This window comes from Rhinopithecus roxellana, chromosome 3 (genome assembly GCF_007565055.1).
Source record: "Rhinopithecus roxellana isolate Shanxi Qingling chromosome 3, ASM756505v1, whole genome shotgun sequence".
In the NCBI taxonomy this organism is placed as follows: Eukaryota; Metazoa; Chordata; class Mammalia; order Primates; family Cercopithecidae; genus Rhinopithecus; species Rhinopithecus roxellana.
In genome coordinates this window covers 145,049,098-145,068,391 of record NC_044551.1, presented here as the reverse complement: position 1 = coordinate 145,068,391, position 19,294 = coordinate 145,049,098, and the positions used below count along the sequence as shown (strand labels likewise).

General features: G+C 38.8%; 1 protein-coding gene across 4 annotated transcripts in view; it reads left to right on the top strand.

Annotated features, from left to right (window-relative positions):
- The window catches only part of RASGRF2 (Ras protein specific guanine nucleotide releasing factor 2), a 275,484-nt gene that overhangs the window by 123,195 nt on the left and 132,995 nt on the right, over positions 1-19,294 (top strand). For 3 of the 4 annotated variants that reach the window (XM_030926935.1, XM_030926936.1, XM_010386024.2), the window contains exons 10-12: positions 11,710-11,870; positions 13,167-13,233; positions 13,731-13,867. In XM_030926935.1, the coding sequence (XP_030782795.1) occupies positions 11,710-11,870; positions 13,167-13,233; positions 13,731-13,867 (365 nt within the window). The remainder of the gene's footprint in view (positions 1-11,709; positions 11,871-13,166; positions 13,234-13,730; positions 13,868-19,294) is intronic. The other variant, XM_030926934.1, reaches the window with a different exon arrangement.

The following is a 19,294-nucleotide window of genomic DNA, read 5'->3' as shown; positions in this document are numbered from 1 at the left end:
AACAGCTGTCTCTTGTTCCCATTTTTCATCAGCACTTCCGGATCCGCCCCACACGATATAATTTGAATTCAACTGGTAACTCCCGTTGCCAGATGAAATGTCTCTGATGGACCCTTGCCACGCTTTGGTAATGCAGGAGCTGTCGTGTTTGCGAAGTGTGCTTTGGGGGCATCACTCGATAAATTAAGCTTTTGAAGAGTTGAAGATATTTGTGCCGGAAACTGTGGAGAAGCAACAGCCTGACAGTGCATATTTCTCCTCGGCTGTTATTTCAAAATGCAAGACGTAAACCACATCCCAAGTTATTTTTTTAGTGCTTAGGTCCTCTGGGGGAGGGGAGAATGCCTTAGGCAGTTGATTTGAGACAATATATTGCACAGATTTATAATTTTGAATTTGGTGAGAAGTGGAACATAAATTTGGAACTCAATCGTTAATGTAGTTTCTGTTTATAATGTGCCAATATCATCTGAAGATATTTGTGTTGCCATTGCCTACCATAATGTACTGCTTAAAATCTCTTTTTACCTCCTCAAGAACAAGACAATGTTTGTGCACATTAATTTTTGCACAGACTACTTTAAAAGTTTAATGCATGCCATTCTATTTTCCATTATTTATTTACAAGGAGAAACCACATATATGTTAAAGTTTGGGAGTATATTTTAGGAAATTATTCCTTTTCACATTTTTGGCTTTAGATATTCTTTTTCCTTTAAATAAGGGTGGAATACAATGCTAGCAACATCAGGCCCTTGTAATGCCTCCTCTATTCCTCTGCACAGACTGTGTCCCCACATTGGCTTCCTGCCTGCCAGCCTCTGTGCCTTTACCTGTGCTGTCCCCAGCCTGGGGGCTGGGAATGTCCTTATCCATCTCTTTTGTGCCTGTTGAAAGTCTGCTTGTCCCACCAGGCTCAGATCAGATACCTCGAGGGAGCCTTTTATAATTTCCTCTTCTTCCTCCTTCCCTCTCCTCCCTCCTCCCCTCTCGTCCAGTTAGAATGGATTCCCTTCCACTTGTTTCCAAGGCACTTTACCCTGGTGCATGTATTTCATCCTCTTGTGTAGAGGTACTTACTTGTGTGCCTCTCTGTCCTGGTTACTGTCAACTCTGAAGGGCAGCGCTTAGGAATTCTCTCTGCCTTGCCTTGTCTAGTATGATGCTTTCTATTACAGGTATCTGGAAATGGGCATTGAATTAAATTATTTATTGGATTGCAATTATGACTGTAAAGTGTTTTATGTTGTATTTTTCTTGTATTGGAGTTCGCTGAAAATGTCTACTAATTGACTTGTGCTTGATAGTATGTGAGAATGGAGACAAAAGTTTCTATAGCGTACAATTTCTTAAAGGATATTTGATTGGGAAGTATTATTATCCATAAACATTTACTATATTGCTAAAAAAATGTAAACTTTTTTAGGTCCAAGCTTGAAAAAACCTTCAATAATGAAAAATGCTGGAAGGTCAAATATTGAATGTCATTTTTTTTTCATTGCACTTGGAGAGAAAACAATCATGGACAATTTCTCCCTTTATTCATGCCCATATGTTATTAATTCCTTGTTATGTACCACATGTTTAAGGCACTTCGGTCAGCTATGAATGTTTCTGGTATTATTGTGTTGATGTCAATATAAGGATTTGCCTTTTAGCAGTATTTTTCTGCATGTGTGCTTTGGTTAGTTGTTTAAGAGTTATACAGTAAAAGCGGGGGGGGGGGGGCGCGGAGCAAGATGGCCGAATAGGAACAGCTCGAGTCCTCAACTCCCAGCACGAGCGACACAGAAGACCGGTGATTTCTGCATTTTCAACTGAGGTACTGGGGTCATCTCACTGGGGCGTGCCGGACAATGGGTGCTGGTCAGCTGCTGCAGCCGGACCAGCGAGAGCTGAAGCAGGGCGAGGCATCGCCTCACCTGGGAAGCGCAAGGGGGAAGGGAATCCCTTTTCCTAGCCAGGGGAACTGAGACACAGAACACCTGGAAAATCGGGTAACTCCCACCCCAATACTGCGCTTTAAGCAAACTGGCACACCAGGAGAATATATCCCACACCTGGCCGGGAGGTCCCACGCCCAGGGAGCCTCCCTCATTGCTAACACAGCAGTCTGCCGCGATCTAACCGCAAGGCAGCAGCGAGGCTGGGGGAGGGGCGCCCGCCATTGCTGAGGCTTAAGTAGGTAAACAAAGCCGCTGGGAAGCTCGAACTGGGTGGAGCTCACAGCAGCTCAAGGAAACCTGCCTGTCTCTGTAGACTCCACCTCTGGGGACAGGGCACAGCTAAAAAACAACAGGGGAAGCAGCAGAGGCCTGTGCAGACGCGAACGACTCTGTCTGACAGCTTTGAAGAGAGCAGTGGATCTCCCAACACGGAGGTTGAGATCTGAGAATGGACAGACTGCCTGCTCAAGTGGGTCCCTGACCCCTGAGTAGCCTAACTGGGAGACATCCCCCACTAGGGGCAGTCTGACACCCCACACCTCACAGGGTGGAGTACACCCCTGAGAGGAAGCTTCCAAAGTAAGAATCAGACAGGTACACTCGCTGTTCAGCAATATTCTATCTTCTGCAACCTCTGCTGCTGATACCCAGGCAAACAGGGTCCGGAGTGGACCTCAAGCAATCTCCAACAGACCTATAGCTGAGGGTCCTGACTGTCAGAAGGAAAACTATCAAACAGGAAGGACACCTATACCAAAACCCCATCAGTACATCACCATCATCAAAGACCAGAGACAGATAAGACCACAAAGATGGGTAAAAAGCAGGGTAGAAAAGCTGGAAATTCAAAAAATAGAGCGCATCTCCCCCTGCAAAGGAGCGCAGCCCATCGCCAGCAACGGATCAAAGCTGGTCAGAGAATGACTTTGACGAGATGAGAGAAGAAGGCTTCAGTCCATCAAACTTCTCAGAGCTAAAGGAGGAATTACATACCCAGCGCAAAGAAACTAAAAATCTTGAAAAAAGAGTGGAAGAATTGACAGCTAGACTAATTAATGCAGAGAAGGTCATAAACGAAATGACAGAGGTGAAAACCATGACATGAGAAATACGTGACAAATGCACAAGCTTCAGTAACCGACTCGATCAACTGGAAGAAAGAGTATCAGCGATTGAGGATCAAATGAATGAAATGAAGCGAGAAGAGAAACCAAAAGAAAAAAGAAGAAAAAGATATGAACAAAGCCTACAAGAAGTATGGGATTATGTAAAAAGACCAAATCTACATCTGATTGGGGTGCCTGAAAGTGAGGGGGAAAATGGAACCAAGTTGGAAAACCCTCTTCAGGATATCATCCAGGAGAACTTCCCCAACCTAGTAGGGCAGGCCAACATTCAAATTCAGGAAATACAGAGACCGCCACAAAGATACTCCTCCAGAAGAGCAACTCCAAGACACATAATTGCCAGATTCACCAAAGTTGAAATGAAGGAAAAAATCTTAAGGGCAGCCAGAGAGAAAGTTAGGGTTACCCACAAAGGGAAGACCATCAGACTAACAGCAGATCTCTCAGCAGAAACTCTACAAGCCAGAAGAGAGTGGGGGCCAATATTCAACGTTCTTAAAGAAAAGAATTTTAAATCCAGAATTTCATATCCAGCCAAACTAAGTTTCATCAGTGAAGGAGAAATAAAATCCTTTACAGATAAGCAAATGCTTAGAGATTTTGTCACCACCAGGCCTGCCTTACAAGAGATCCTGAAGGAAGCCCTAAACATGGAAAGGAACAACTGGTACCAGCCATTGCAAAAACATGCCAAAATGTAAAGACCATCGAGGCTAGGAAGAAACTGCATCAACTAACGAGCAAAATAACCAGTTAATATCATAATGGCAGGATCAAGTTCACACATAACAATATTAACCATAAATGTTAATGGACTAAATGCTCCAATTAAAAGACACAGACTGGCAAACTGGATAAAGAGTCAAGACCCATCAGTCTGCTGTATTCAGGAGACCCATCTCACATGCAGAGACATACCTAGGCTCAAAATAAAGGGATGGAGGAAGATCTACCAAGCAAATGGAGAACAAAAAAAAGCAGGGGTTGAAATCCTAGTCTCTGATAAAACAGACTTTAAACCATCAAAGATCAAAAGAGACAAAGAAGGCCATTACATAATGATAAAGGGATCAATTCAACAGGAAGAGCTAACTCTCCTAAATATATATGCACCCAATACAGGAGCACCCAGATTCATACAGCAAGTCCTTAGAGACTTACAAAGAGACTTAGACTCCCATACAATAATAATGGGAGACTTCAACACTCCACTGTCAACATTAGACAGATCAACGAGACAGAAAGTTAACAAGGATATCCAGGAATTGAACTCATCTCTGCACCAAGCGGACCTAATAGACATCTATAGAACTCTCCACCCCAAATCAACAGAATATACATTCTTCTCAGCACCACATCGCACTTATTCCAAAATTGACCACATAATTGGAAGTAAAGCACTCCTCAGCAAATGTAAAAGAACAGAAATTATAACAAACTGTCTCTCAGACCACAGTGCAATCAAACTAGAACTCAGGACTAAGAAACTCAATCAAAACCGCTCAACTACATGGAAACTGAACAACCTGCTTCTGAATGACTACTGGGTACATAACAAAATGAAAGCAGCAATAAAGATGTTCTTTGAAATCAATGAGAACAAAGATACAACATACCAGAATCTCTGGGACACATTTAAAGCAGTGTGTAGAGGGAAATTTATAGCACTAAATGCCCACAAGAGAAAGCAGGAAAGATCTAAAATTGACACTCTAGAGAGGCAAGAGCAAACACATTCAAAAGCTAGCAGAAGGCAAGAAATGACTAAGATCAGAGCAGAACTGAAGGAGATAGAGACACAAAAAACCCTCCAAAAAATCAATGAATCCAGGAGTTGGTTTTTTGAAAAGATCAACAAAATTGACAGACCGCTAGCAAGACTAATAAAGAAGAAAAGAGAGAGGAATCAAATAGATGCAATAAAAAATGATAAAGGGGATATCACCACTGACCCCACAGAAATACAAACTACCATCAGAGAATACTATAAACACCTCTACGCAAATCAACTAGAAAATCTAGAAGAAATGGATAATTTCCTGGACACTTACACTCTCCCAAGACTAAACCAGGAAGAAGTTGAATCCCTGAATAGACCAATAGCAGGCTCTGAAATTGAGGCAACAATCAATAGCCTACCCACCAAAAAATGTCCAGGACCAGATAGATTCACAGCTGAATTCTACCAGAGGTACAAGGAGGAGCTGGTACCATTCCTTCTGAAACTATTCCAATCAATAGAAAAAGAGGGAATCCTCCCTAACTCATTTTATGAGGCCAACATCATCCTGATACCAAAGCCTGGCAGAGACACAACAAAAAAAGAGAATTTTAGACCAATATCCCCGATGAACATCGATGCAAAAATCCTCAATAAAATACTGGCAAACCGGATTCAGCAGCATATCAAAAAGCTTATCCACCATGATCAAGTGGGCTTCATCCCTGGGATGCAAGGCTGGTTCAACATTCACAAATCAATAAACATAATCCAGCATATAAACAGAACCAAAGACAAGAACCACATGATTATCTCAATAGATGCAGAAAAGGCTTTTGACAAAATTCAACAGCCCTTCATGCTAAAAACGCTCAATAAATTCGGTATTGATGGAACGTACCTCAAAATAATAAGAGCTATTTATGACAAACCCACAGCTAATATCATACTGAATGGGCAAAAACTGGAAAAATTCCCTTTGAAAACTGGCACAAGACAGGGATGCCCTCTCTCACCACTCCTATTCAACATAGTGTTGGAAGTTCTGGCTAGGGCAATCAGGCAAGAGAAAGAAATCAAGGGTATCCAGTTAGGAAAAGAAGAAGTCAAGTTGTCCCTGTTTGCAGATGACATGATTGTATATTTAGAAAACCCCATTGTCTCAGCCCAGAATCTCCTTAAGCTGATAAGCAACTTCAGCAAAGTCTCAGGATACAAAATTAATGTGCAAAAATCACAAGCATTCTTATACACCAGTAACAGACAAGCAGAGAGCCAAATCATGAATGAACTTCCATTCACAATTGCTTCAAAGAGAATCAAATACCTAGGAATCCAACTTACAAGGGATGTCAAGGACCTCTTCAAGGAGAACTACAAACCACTGCTCAGTGAAATAAAAGAGCACACAAACAAATGGAAGAACATACCATGCTCATGGATAGGAAGAATCAATATCGTGAAAATGGCCATACTGTCCAAGGTTATTTATAGATTCAATGCCATCCCCATCAAGCTACCAATGAGTTTCTTCACAGAATTGGAAAAAACTGCTTTAAAGTTCATATGGAACCAAAAAAGAGCCCGCATTGCCAAGACAATCCTAAGTCAAAAGGACAAAGCTGGAGGCATCACGCTACCTGACTTCAAACTATACTACAAGGCTACAGTAACCAAAACAGCATGGTACTGGTACCAAAACAGAGATATAGACCAATGGAACAGAACAGAGTCCTCAGAAATAATACCACACATCTACAGCCATCTGATCTTTGACAAACCTGAGAGAAACAAGAAATGGGGAAAGGATTCTCTAATAAATGGTGCTGGGAAAATTGGCTAGCCATAAGGAGAAAGCTGAAACTGGATCCTTTCCTTACTCCTTATACGAAGATTAATTCAAGATGGATTAGAGACTTAAATGTTAGACCTAATACCATAAAAACCCTAGAAGAAAATCTAGGTAGTACCATTCAGGACATAGGCATGGGCAAGGACTTCATGTCTAAAACACCAAAAGCAACGGCAGCAAAAGCAAAAATTGACAAATGGGATCTAATTAAACTAAAGAGCTTCTGCACAGCAAAAGAAACTACCATCAGAGTGAACAGGCAACCTACAGAATGGGAGAAAATTTTTGCAATCTACTCATCTGACAAAGGGCTCATATCCAGAATCTACAAAGAACTCAAACAAATATACAAGAAAAAAACAACCCCATCCAAAAGTGGGCAAAGGATATGAACAGACATTTCTCAAAAGAAGACATTCATACAGCCAACAGACACATGAAAAAATGCTCATCATCACTCGCCATCAGAGAAATGCAAATCAAAACCACAATGAGATACCATCTCACACCAGTTAGAATGGCAATCATTAAGAAGTCAGGAAACAACAGGTGTTGGAGAGGATGTGGAGAAATAGGAACACTTTTACACTGTTGGTGGGATTGTAAACTAGTTCAACCATTATGGAAAACAGTATGGCAATTCCTCAAGGATCTAGAACTAGATGTACCATATGACCCAGCCATCCCACTACTGGGTATATACCCAAAGGATTATAAATTATTCTACTACAAAGACACATGCACACATATGTTTATTGCGGCACTATTCACAATAGCAAAGACTTGGAATCAACCCAAATGTCCATCTGTGACAGACTGGATTAAGAAAATGTGGCACATATACACCATGGAATACTATGCAGCCATAAAAAAGGATGAGTTTGCGTCCTTTGTAGGGACATGGATGCAGCTGGAAACCATCATTCTTAGCAAACTATCACAAGAAGAGAAAACCAAACACCGCATGTTCTCACTCATAGGTGGGAACTGAACAATGAGATCACTCGGACTCGGGAAGGGGAACATCACACACTGGGGCCTATCATGGGGAGGGGGGAGGGGGCAGGGATTGAATTGGGGAGTTATACATGATATAAATGATGAATTGATGGGTGCTGACGAGTTGATGGGTGCAGCACACCAACATGGCACAAGTATACATATGTAACAAACCTGCACGTTATGTACATGTACCCTAGAACTTGAAGTATAATAAAAATAAATAAATAAATAAATAAATAAATAAATAAATAAAAATAAAGGAGCAGCTTTGTGCCGAAAAACAAAAACAACAACAACAACAACAAAAAAGAGTTATACAGTAAAGCTGGTTTCTAAAATTCAGACCTTAATCTGAAATTAGGAAGTAATACAATCACAGACAATTTGGAAAGTTTGCATTGTTTTGCTTTGGTTACTCCTATTATCACTTTACGTAACACCCTTAACGACTTTAAGACCCATTTAGGTGTTTTTAAAAATTATTATTTAAAAACATTTTTGAGAGATTCTTATTTTCTATGAAATGGTCTACAATTTATCTCTAAAGGTGTGCTAATATTTGTGTTAATTACTTTTAGGGTTGATATGTGGTCTATTTCTGTGTGTGTGTGTGTGTGCCCATGTGTGCATGAGGTTTCCACCTTGTGTGAATTTTTATTCATAAGAACTAGAAAAAATACGTCATCCAGATCATCTGAAAGGTCACCTCAGAATAAGGGCATCAGCAACTCTTGAATGTTTTCTGATGGGGATTTAGTGATTGAAATAATGAAAGTTTTATTGTAAATGGTTTCCAATTATTAGTCTGATGGATAGGATACAGAAGACTATATTATAGTAATGGGCTGATATTGTCATTGTTTTCTAAAATCTATTAACAGTTTGTTGAATAAATGTGTGAGTGTCTGAGGCAATGATAGGAAAACAGTCTAACTGCATCACTGGAGGTCAAAACTTGTCTCCCCTGCTTTCTTGCTGTGTGATATTGGGCAATTTACTTAACTTCTCTCTGCCTCAGTTTCTTCTCCTTAAATTGGAGTTAATAGTAGTAGCTATCTTTTAGGATTGTTTTAAAAATGAGCTAATGCTCACAAAAGCACCTAGACTAGGACCTGCAAGATTATGATAAACTTTAAAAGCCAAGATCCAAATTTTGGAATGACTTCCTATTTTCAATAACATGAAATATACATGAATATTTAGTAGAAGATAAAGGCACTCTAAGTTGACATTTTGTATAAAATCTATTATGCATTGTGAACAGTGTTTTGTGGAAATGTAAATCAGGAAAATGAAATATAGGTGACTGAATACAGGACTAAGTGCCTTGAGAATAAGACATGGACATTTCTGGTATTTTAATCATTCCTAGACTCTAAGGCATGTGCTTTCAATGTACCAGTGTTCTCTGAAATTGTAACTTGGGGTCTAGAGACAGTTATATCTTCTCAAATTCCTAACCCAATAAGCTGGAAATGGCTCTTCATTCTTTTTCATTACTCAGTAGAATTCAGAATAAGGGCATAGTCTTGAATGCCATTCTGTGGGAATGAAGTGATTGAAATAACAGAAATTTGGTTGGAAGTTGACCCCAATTATTAGACAGACTGATGACCAGGATGCAAAGAATCATGCTATAGCAATGATCTGATGAATCACTAAATGAATACTAAGTATTTCTCTAATTTGTATTAGCTAGCGAGGAATCCTTTCTTCATATCTCATAGCTATGTTGAAACATCATGTCAAATGCAAGAGAAAATGTGAAAAAATCCACTTAAAATGCTTTTTCCAAATATGTTTATTTCACAAACCATAGTGTTGCAATTTCTTACTTTTAATTTAGGTGTGTACATTTCTGTATGTACCTAATGTACACAGTCTCCTATGTCTCCCTCCTACTTGGATATGAGGTAAACAATTATAGATTAAGCATATTAGTGTATGGTTGCCAAGGAAACTTTTTTTTTTTTTGTCTCACAGCCGAAATCCACAGTAATTGCTAATATATGAGCTAACAGTATATTCTCTAATTTCTTTCTAAATTGTATTTATTTTTATGTACTCTATAATTTCTGACATAGAAAATCATTAAATTGCTAGAAGCATTTACTAACGAACACATTATTATTGAGTTTTCACAACTTGCTTATAGCCTTTCTGAAAATGACTCCCAAACCTATTTGTCCACCAAGCTTATTTGTCGAAGCCTTAGTCTTTCACTGAGCCGTAACTCATGGACCTGATGACTCATGGCGCCCATGGCAGAGCTAGAACTTACTCTCTTCCCATCTGTCTTCTTTCTGAGTCTTATATTTTATGTGGCCGAATCCCCTGGCTACATCACTCACTTCTCACTTAGGCATGACCTTAGGCAATCTGCTTAGTCTCAGACCTGTTTTTCCATCTGTGAAATGGGAGGCATTGAACCACGTCCTCTGCAAGGCCTCTGGCTGTGATTGCATCCTGAGCCCCATGAGCAGAGCCTTCTGCTGCTATGACTTGCTCATAGACTTCCCTAACTTCTGCCTCCTGCTTTCCCCTGCCTCCAGTACTTTATGTCATTCCTTGCTGCCTGGGCTACCAGCCAGTTTGTTCCCACCCACCTCATCTCCTTCATTCACTCTCCTCTTGCCCATCCCTTTGTGGGAGTCAAGCCGTCTCCTGGCCCATTGTTCCCCAGTCCCACACCCTCACCCAGGACTGCTTCCTTGCTATTCTTTAGGCCCAGAATAGCTGCCTACTCTGTGTCTGTCAAGCATCCCACTGCAGCAGTCACCAAAATAGACAGTGTGAGATCCAGGCGTGGAAACTTGGGTCTCTTGCCACCCTGTACACCTTTCAATCTCTGTTAAAAAGTAGATGCAATTTGCAACATTCATATGTTAATATGAACATTTTGTGACTCACAATCATAGTTTTACCAACTTATGTATATATATTATTTATATGAAGAACTTTAGTGGTGTTTTTCTGCTTATTGAAATAATTTGTGCTCATTAAAAAAATCAGGAAACTAGAAAAATGTATGAAGAGGAAAATAAGGTTGTTTACAATCTCATCTCTTAGTGATGACTGCTGTTAATGTCAAGGGTTGGATATGCACTTAATGATTCTTCTGAGGGTAATATGAGCCTGCGTAAGGCTGCATTTGGGGTAGGTGGTAGGTTAAATAAATGTAAGAAATATGATTATCTCAGGGCACTTCAGAAGTCAGAATCAAGAAGTTTGCAAGAATCTTTGTTAGTACTTTTTGGTTTGATATTTAACTTAGATTGGAATTTTATTTTTGGGGTAGGGGGAGGTCACTATGAGGGTGAAATCTAGAAATAATCAAAGGCAATGTTGGTATTATAAAGTCTGTGTATAGCTTCTCACATTAAATGGAAGGTAGTTTTGCTCATAGGAGTATACTGGGTATAGATTCTATGTGGTTTATTTTCTGTTTAAATTTTACAAATAATTTTTATCATACATAATTTAAATGTAACTTGAAATAGGTGTCCTTTAAAAATAGTTCTTAGCTAAATTTCCCTGAATTATATAATTTATATATTTTATAATATACATGTATATTCTATTTTTAAAATACAAGGTAAACTATATTAATATGCTATTTATCTACCTTCTGTGCTTCAGGAAGAATGCATTGCATTTGCTTTTTGTTATGTTATTATATTACTATTACTCTATATAATTATGTAATATGTATGTTATTATTAAACACATAAATTGATTGGATCAGATCACTAAGGACAGATGGCAGAAGTGCCTCATTCTTTGAATTCAATTTTGCCTTCTTTCAAACTTATTTTCCAGTTTATAGATGAAGAATCAAGTCTGAAGTGTTTCACAAAAATATTAGGAACAGTTCAGCCCTTAAAATACAATGCATTGTTTCTTCTGCTCAGACTGGAAGAGAGTTACTTGTTCTGATGATGTGTCACATAAAATCAATCCCTGGTATTTTGGGAAACAAGTCTTAGTGTTTATTGCCATGGACATGGTCCTCACTTGACAGAATTTTAATTGCTGTGTATTCTTCATTTTTGTAATCGCCAGGTTCTCTTATTCAAGTACCTTCCGTTGAGAGGGGGAAGCTTAGTAAAGTTCGCCTGGGTTCGTTGTCTTTGAAAAAGGAAGGAGAGAGACAATGCTTCTTATTTACAAAACACTTTTTAATATGCACAAGAAGTTCAGGAGGGAAGCTGCATCTGCTCAAGGTACTGGTTTTCCATAACTGTTCCACTGATCTTCCAAGCACTTACAAGGTATTGAAGTTAACTCACTTGTGACTTTCCCTTGCTTGGTATTATCATAAAACAGATTGTCATGATTGCATAACGAGTGAGGTAATGTGCAGTTACCAACTCTGCCATTTAATTCGTTTTCATTTGAATTCAGAGTAATAGAAATGTATTTTAAGTATGCATCACCATGAAGAAATACAATTTAAATCACAACCTGGACAAAATGATATACTATACTGTATCTGTATAGTCATATACAAAGTTATATACTAGTTGACAACTACTGAGCTACAAAAATCTTGTCAAATTGCTACAATATACCAATGCAATATTTGCTAAATACTATTTTATCTTGCTCTGTACTAGGAGTCAGCAAACTATGGCCCATGGCTTAGAGCCTGTTTTTGTTAATAAAATTTTTTGTTTTGTTTTGTTTTGTTGAGATAGGGTCTCACTCTGTTGCCCAGGCTGGAGTGCAGTGGCATGATCATAGCTCACTGCAGCCTCGAACTCCTAGGCTCAAGCAGTCCTCCTGCCTCAGCTTCCTAAGCTGCTGGGACTACAGACATGTACTGCCATGCCCATCTTTGAAAAAATTTTCGTAGAGACAATGTCTTGCTATGTTGCTGTGACTCCTGGCGTCAAGTGATCCTCCTGCCTTGGCCTCCCAAAGTGCTAGAATTACAAGTGTGAGCCACTGTGCCTGGCCTGTTAATAAAGTTTTATTGGAACACAGCCACGCTCATGTCTTTGTGTCTGTGACTGCTTTTATGCTAAAGTGGCAGATCTGAGTAGTTGTGACAGAGATCATATGACTTGCAGAGCCTAAAATATTTACTGTCTGACCCGTTACGGAAAAAGTTTGCCTATCTATACCCTTTTTTATTATTGCTTACAAATATTATTCAACACCATGATGACAGCTTTCTACTGCTTCAGCCGCTTCCTAGTTGGTGAGTTCAACCCTTTGCTAAGCTGCATTACTCTCTAAAGCCACTGTGGTGCCATCTAAGTCCCCCATCAGCCGACTTGCTAAATTGTATAAACAACTGAGTGGGAGTGGGTTGAAAAGGAAGAATTTTACTGAAGTTAAATGAGTTCACTTCCTTTTGCACATCTAAGCTTAATTTTGGACTCTATGAAAAATTATTTATGATGCAGAATTGCTATGTTTTCTTCTATGGCAACTTGAATATAGTGTTTACAAACAGAGCTTCCCAATCTACACAAGACCTTCAGCGTCTTAATGAAAAATTGGTTTGTTTCCAGACAGGTGGGGTTCTGTCTCTAATAGACTGCACATTGATTGAGGAGCCAGATGCAAGCGATGATGACTGTAAGTCACGTTTGATCACTTAGGATTCTATTAGAATTAGAGGTGGGAGAGAGTCTGAGGACAAACTCCCTAAAGTCATTTATATATGAACCATTTAGCCCATGAGCCTTGTTAAACCATCTTTGGGAATTCACATTTTACTGAATTTGTTTTGTGATAGTGACTATTAAGTGGCAGATAGAAAAGAAAGGAGTTGAATTAGAGTGTTGGAATTCTATAAATCGTGGGAATTAAAAAAAAAAAACAAACCATGAAATCAGAAGGAAACCAGGATTGTAGTCTCAAGTAACCTACTGACCTCAGCTTCTTCATCTGCTTATGAGCTTAATAAAGCCCTCTTCTTGCCTGAGAAGTACGATATTGCTGAAATGAGAGTCCCGATTTGAGTGCAAATGGACTGTATAAATTAAATGATGTGAAGGCAGTTATCACTCTTTTTTTTTTTTTTTTTTTTTTCTTGTATTCTCATCTAATTGTTTGACTTACGTGTGTTCAAGCTAAAGGTTCTGGGCAAGTGTTTGGGCACCTGGATTTTAAAATAGTGGTGGAGCCTCCCGACGCTGCCGCCTTCACTGTTGTCTTGTTAGCGCCCTCACGCCAGGAGAAAGCTGCCTGGATGAGTGACATCAGTCAGGTAAGCAAGTGGCTTTTGCCAAATTTTTGTTTTTTAAATTTCACAACTTAAACTTTTGGAGATAATTTTTGGAGGTTTTTTATTTTTATTAAAAAATTACACTCAGTTGCTATGGTCACTGCCGTAATCACTATGTAAGCTGTGATCATTATCATTACATAATCACTATGTAAGCTGTGATCATTATCATTACATAATCACTATGTAAGCTGTGATCATTATCATTACATAATCACTATGTAAGCTGTGATCATTATCATTACATAATCACTATGTCAGCTGTGATCATTATCATTACATAATCACTATGTCAGCTGTGATCATTATCATTACATAATCACTATGTCAGCTGTGATCATTATCATTACATAATCACTATGTAAGCTGTGATCATTATCATTACATAATCACTATGTCAGCTGTGATCATTATCATTACATAATCACTATGTAAGCTGTGATCATTATCATTACATAATCACTATGTAAGCTGTGATCATTATCATTACATAATCACTATGTAAGCTGTGATCATTATCATTACATAATCACTATGTCAGCTGTGATCATTATCATTACATAATCACTATGTCAGCTGTGATCATTATCATTACATAATCACTATGTCAGCTGTGATCATTATCATTACATAATCACTATGTCAGCTGTGATCATTATCATTACATAATCACTATGTCAGCTGTGATCATTATCATTACATAATCACTATGTCAGCTGTGATCATTATCATTACATAATCACTATGTAAGCTGTGATCATTATCATTACATAATCACTATGTCAGCTGTGATCATTATCATTACATAATCACTATGTCAGCTGTGATCATTATCATTACATAATCACTATGTCAGCTGTGATCATTATCATTACATAATCACTATGTCAGCTGTGATCATTATCATTACGTAATCACTATGTAAGCTGTGATCATTATCATTACATAATCACTATGTCAGCTGTGATCATTATCATTACATAATCACTATGTCAGCTGTGATCATTATCATTACGTAATCACTATGTCAGCTGTGATCATTATCATTACATAATCACTATGTAAGCTGTGATCATTATCATTACATAATCACTATGTCAGCTGTGATCATTATCATTACATAATCACTATGTAAGCTGTGATCATTATCATTACATAATCACTATGTCAGCTGTGATCATTATCATTATGTAATCACTATGTCAGCTGTGATCATTATCATTACATAATCACTATGTCAGCTGTGATCATTATCATTACGTAATCACTATGTAAGCTGTGATCATTATCATTACATAATCACTATGTCAGCTGTGATCATTATCATTACATAATCACTATGTCAGCTGTGATCATTATCATTACATAATCACTATGTCAGCTGTGATCATTATCATTGTTGTTGTTGTTTGTTCTTCTTCTTAAGGTTAAAATTTGCCTGAAATGTAGTCATTGGATTTTAGTTCCTGGACATTTTACACCAGCTGCAAATGTAATCAATTGTGTTGAACAGTATTGTTATACTAATTTATAGTAATAAATTCTCTAATGGCTCCACTCGATATTTTACTTATTTGTTTCTGAAGTAGAATGATGGTGAAAGATACAAAAAGAGCCAACAAGGGCTATGGCAGGAAATCATGAATTAAAGAATCAAAAGAGACACTGTCTCTAGTATGAAACCTGAAAATGAGCTCCTGTGTTTTATATATTAAAAAATTAGGGAACAGAATTGTTTACCTTTCCTTGATCAGCAGCACCCAGTTAGGGAATTGCTCCATTTATTTAGGAAATAATATGATTTAGAATATGTCAAAACTAGGCATGATTGAACTTGGGCATTCTTATTCAAGCTCCATATGAATTTTGGCTTTGAAGGGGGAAAGTGTTGCTATGTAAGAAAAATATTTTTTAAGGACTTGATAATTATTTTCAAAGTTGTTAACTCAAAGAAACCCGGGCACATGGAAAAGATATATATTGTAGTTTTCATACTTTTTTTGGGAAGAGCTCATAGTAATTTATATGTAAGACTTAAGTGGAAACATGAATTCTATCATAGTTCTTCAGAGTTAGTTCTTTTTTTTTTTTTGAGTGACTGAAAATTGAGGTGAAATAGAAAATGAATGTCAATAGTAATCACTTTTATTTGTCAAAGAAGTTTTACAGACTTAATCTCATTTGACACTTACAATAGTATTCTGAAGGTAAGCAGAGAGAAATAAGTTTAGTCCCATTTCACAGGTGAGAAAACTGAGGTCTGCAAATTTAAGCATTTGTCACAAGCTGCTCAGCTACACTGAGTCAGAATGTAAACCTAATCTGGGTCTTAGCACTCTAAACATCCTCTACAAGAGTGCCTTATGCTGGACTTTTACTTATATACCCTCAGGATGGCTTCGATGGCAAATAAATAGCTAGAAGAGAAGCCATTTCTTTTCTGCCTGACAAGGAAATGAAAATATGGGATCTTCCATTTTTGTGGAATTGCATCCTTGTGGTGATTTATTCATACTTTCATTAGTTCTGTGCTATATCAATTAATAGCATATTAAGTTTCTCCCTATTTGTACCACATCTCTTACTTTATGAAACTCTGAATCATTCACTGACTCTACGAACATTTATTGAGGAATCACCATGTGGTGTCAGGTATTGTGCAGGTACCAGGAATACAACCGTGGTTCTTGCTCTTAGGGAGAATAGGCAGGCTCATAGGGAGCAAAAGGAAGGAAACAGCTAAATGCAACAAAATTGTGTGCGTGTTATGAAGCCAAGATGTGTAGGAAGAATGGGGAGAATAGGAGTAAGCAAAGGTGTTTTTCCACCTGCTTCTACCTTCTACCTTCTACCTTATGATATAATTGGGGTCCCTAAAATACAGACTTGATGGAAGCTCAGGTGACCTTCCTTAGCGTGACTGGGGAGGCATTGTTAAGAGAGAAAGACGCTTGGAGTGTGTGGATGATTCTGTGCCTGGGCCTTTAAAGAAAGGCACCCAGTGCTTTGCCTGTCACTAGCAAAGGTCTAAGTGAGTCTTTCTATACAGAACTATACAACTTCCTCCTTATTTCTCCAAGATGCTATGGCTATTATGCTGCTTAGCAAAAAAAAAAATGTATTAGATTATATCTTCAATGGAAGGAGGCTAACCAAAAGTTCTATCTTTTTTTTTTTTGAGATGGAGTCTCTCTCTGTCGCCCAAGCTGAAGTGCAGTGGTGCCATCTTGGCTAACTGCAAACTCCACCTCTCCCAGCTTCAACTGATTCTCCTGCCTCAGCTTGCCAAGTAGCTGGGATTACAGGTGTGCACAACCACACCCAGCTAATTTTGTATTTTTAGTAGAGACGGGGGTTTCACCGTGTTGGCCAGGGTGGTCTCAAACTTCTGATCTCAGGTGATCCGCCTGCCTTGGCCTCCCAAAGTGCTGGGATTACAGGCGTGAGCCACTGTGCCCGGCCAAGTTATATCTTTTTTAGTGATGGGGATACCATCACACGAAATGACTATGGCCAACAGAGTCTTGGCATTGTGTGGCTTTGACACTTGTGGTTTCATTCATTCAACAAATATATTTATGCAGTGGTATATGCCTGGCGCTGTTCTAGATATTTTTGACATATCATGAAGAAAAGAGACAACTGCAACCAAATTTTCTTTTTCTTTTTTTTTTTTAGAGACAGGGTTTCACCATGTTGACCAACCTGGCCTTGAACTCTTTTTTTTTCTTTCTTTTTTTATTTTTTTTGTTATACTTTAAGTTCTAGAGTACATGTGCACAACGTGCAGGTTTGTTACATATGTATACATGTGCCATCACAACAAAATTTTTTTAACCTTTTGTAACTTCCAGTCTAACGTGGGGAAGACCAAAAATAAATGATAAGGGTAATAACTAAGTATATACTATTTTATATTAGAAGGTAATAGGGCAAGGTAAGAAGGATTGGGCTGCTTAAGGTGGGTGGGTTGGTGGAGTTTCTAAATGGTGGTCACCTCATTCTGAAGGAGACTTTTAAACAAAGGCTGTAGGAGGTGATGGAGATACCATGTGAATATGTGATGCCATGTGAGAGGGAACAGCAATTGCAAAGACTGTAAAGTAGGAGGAGGCTGCATGTTTCAAGGAATACCATGAAAGGCAGTGTGGCTGGAGTAGGGTATGTGAGAGGGAGAATAGAAAAAGAAAGTCAACGAGGTAACGGGCCAGATCAAGAATGCCTTTCTACGCCAATGAAAGGGGCTTTGGCTTATACTCAGTCAGATGAAAGCTATTAAAGGATTTCAGCAAAGGAATGCCATGAACTGTCTTAGGTTTGGAAAGGATTGCTGTGGCTGCTGTGGTGAGGATGGGCTGAGGGCAGAGGGCAGGAGTGGAAGCAGGGAGGTGAGTGAGCAGGCTACTGCAATAGTCCAGGCAAGAGATGTTGAGAGCTCAGGCCAGCATGGCAGGAATGGAGATGGAGATTAGGGTTCTGAGTCTGGATTCATTTTGAAGGTAGAACCAGCAGAGTTTTATTGTGGATTAGAGTTGGGATGTGAGAGAAAAAGGGTGAAGGATGACCTCAGAGGTTTTGGCCTGAGCAACTGGAAGGATGGAGTTGTCATTACCTGAGATGGAGAAATCTGCTGGGAAAAGAGATTTGGAGGTGAAAAGCAGAAATTTACTTTTGAATGTACTGAGTCTCAGAAGTCTGCTAGACATTTGAGTGGAGTTGATAAATAAGCAGTGGGATATAGAAGTCCAGCATTTAGAGGGAGGTCTGGGTGGAAGATACTACATCATTTGGGTGGTATTTAAGGATGTGAGACTGTTGAGATCACTAAGGGATTATGCGTAGGTAGAAGAGGGCTGCAGACTGAGAAAGGGGTCAGGTCAGGGAGAATAGTGAAGAGGACCAAGAAGGAACCACCAGTGCAGCCGGAGGACAGCCAAGAGGATATGGTGTCTTAGCAGCTGAGTAAAGAAAACGTGTCAAGGAGGAGGGAGTGGTCACGTGTCAACTGCTGCCAAAGGCTGTGTGAAGTAGTGATTGTTCTAGTATACTTAGTGATTTTGCTGGTGTGGGGTTTGAATGGTAGGTGGGTAGGTGGTAGGGACAGAGTGCTGTGCTCTTGACTGAGCCTAGTCTGCTGCCCAGAAGCCTATATCTCAGCTGGCTTCATTCTCTGCTTCAAGCATTTTCCTGTTATAGGAGAGATTACATATCCATTCATAGAATTAGTCTCTCAAGTGTATTTCTGGACATATTCATTATTAAGAAGATAAGCTTACTGAATGCTTGAAATGTCCTATTTAATATTTTATTGTGTATATGTGAAAATATGGACACAAAAATGAACTAGAAATATTCCCAACACCCAACACACTAAAATGTTTATCAAAATAGCTTCCACAGATAACCTAT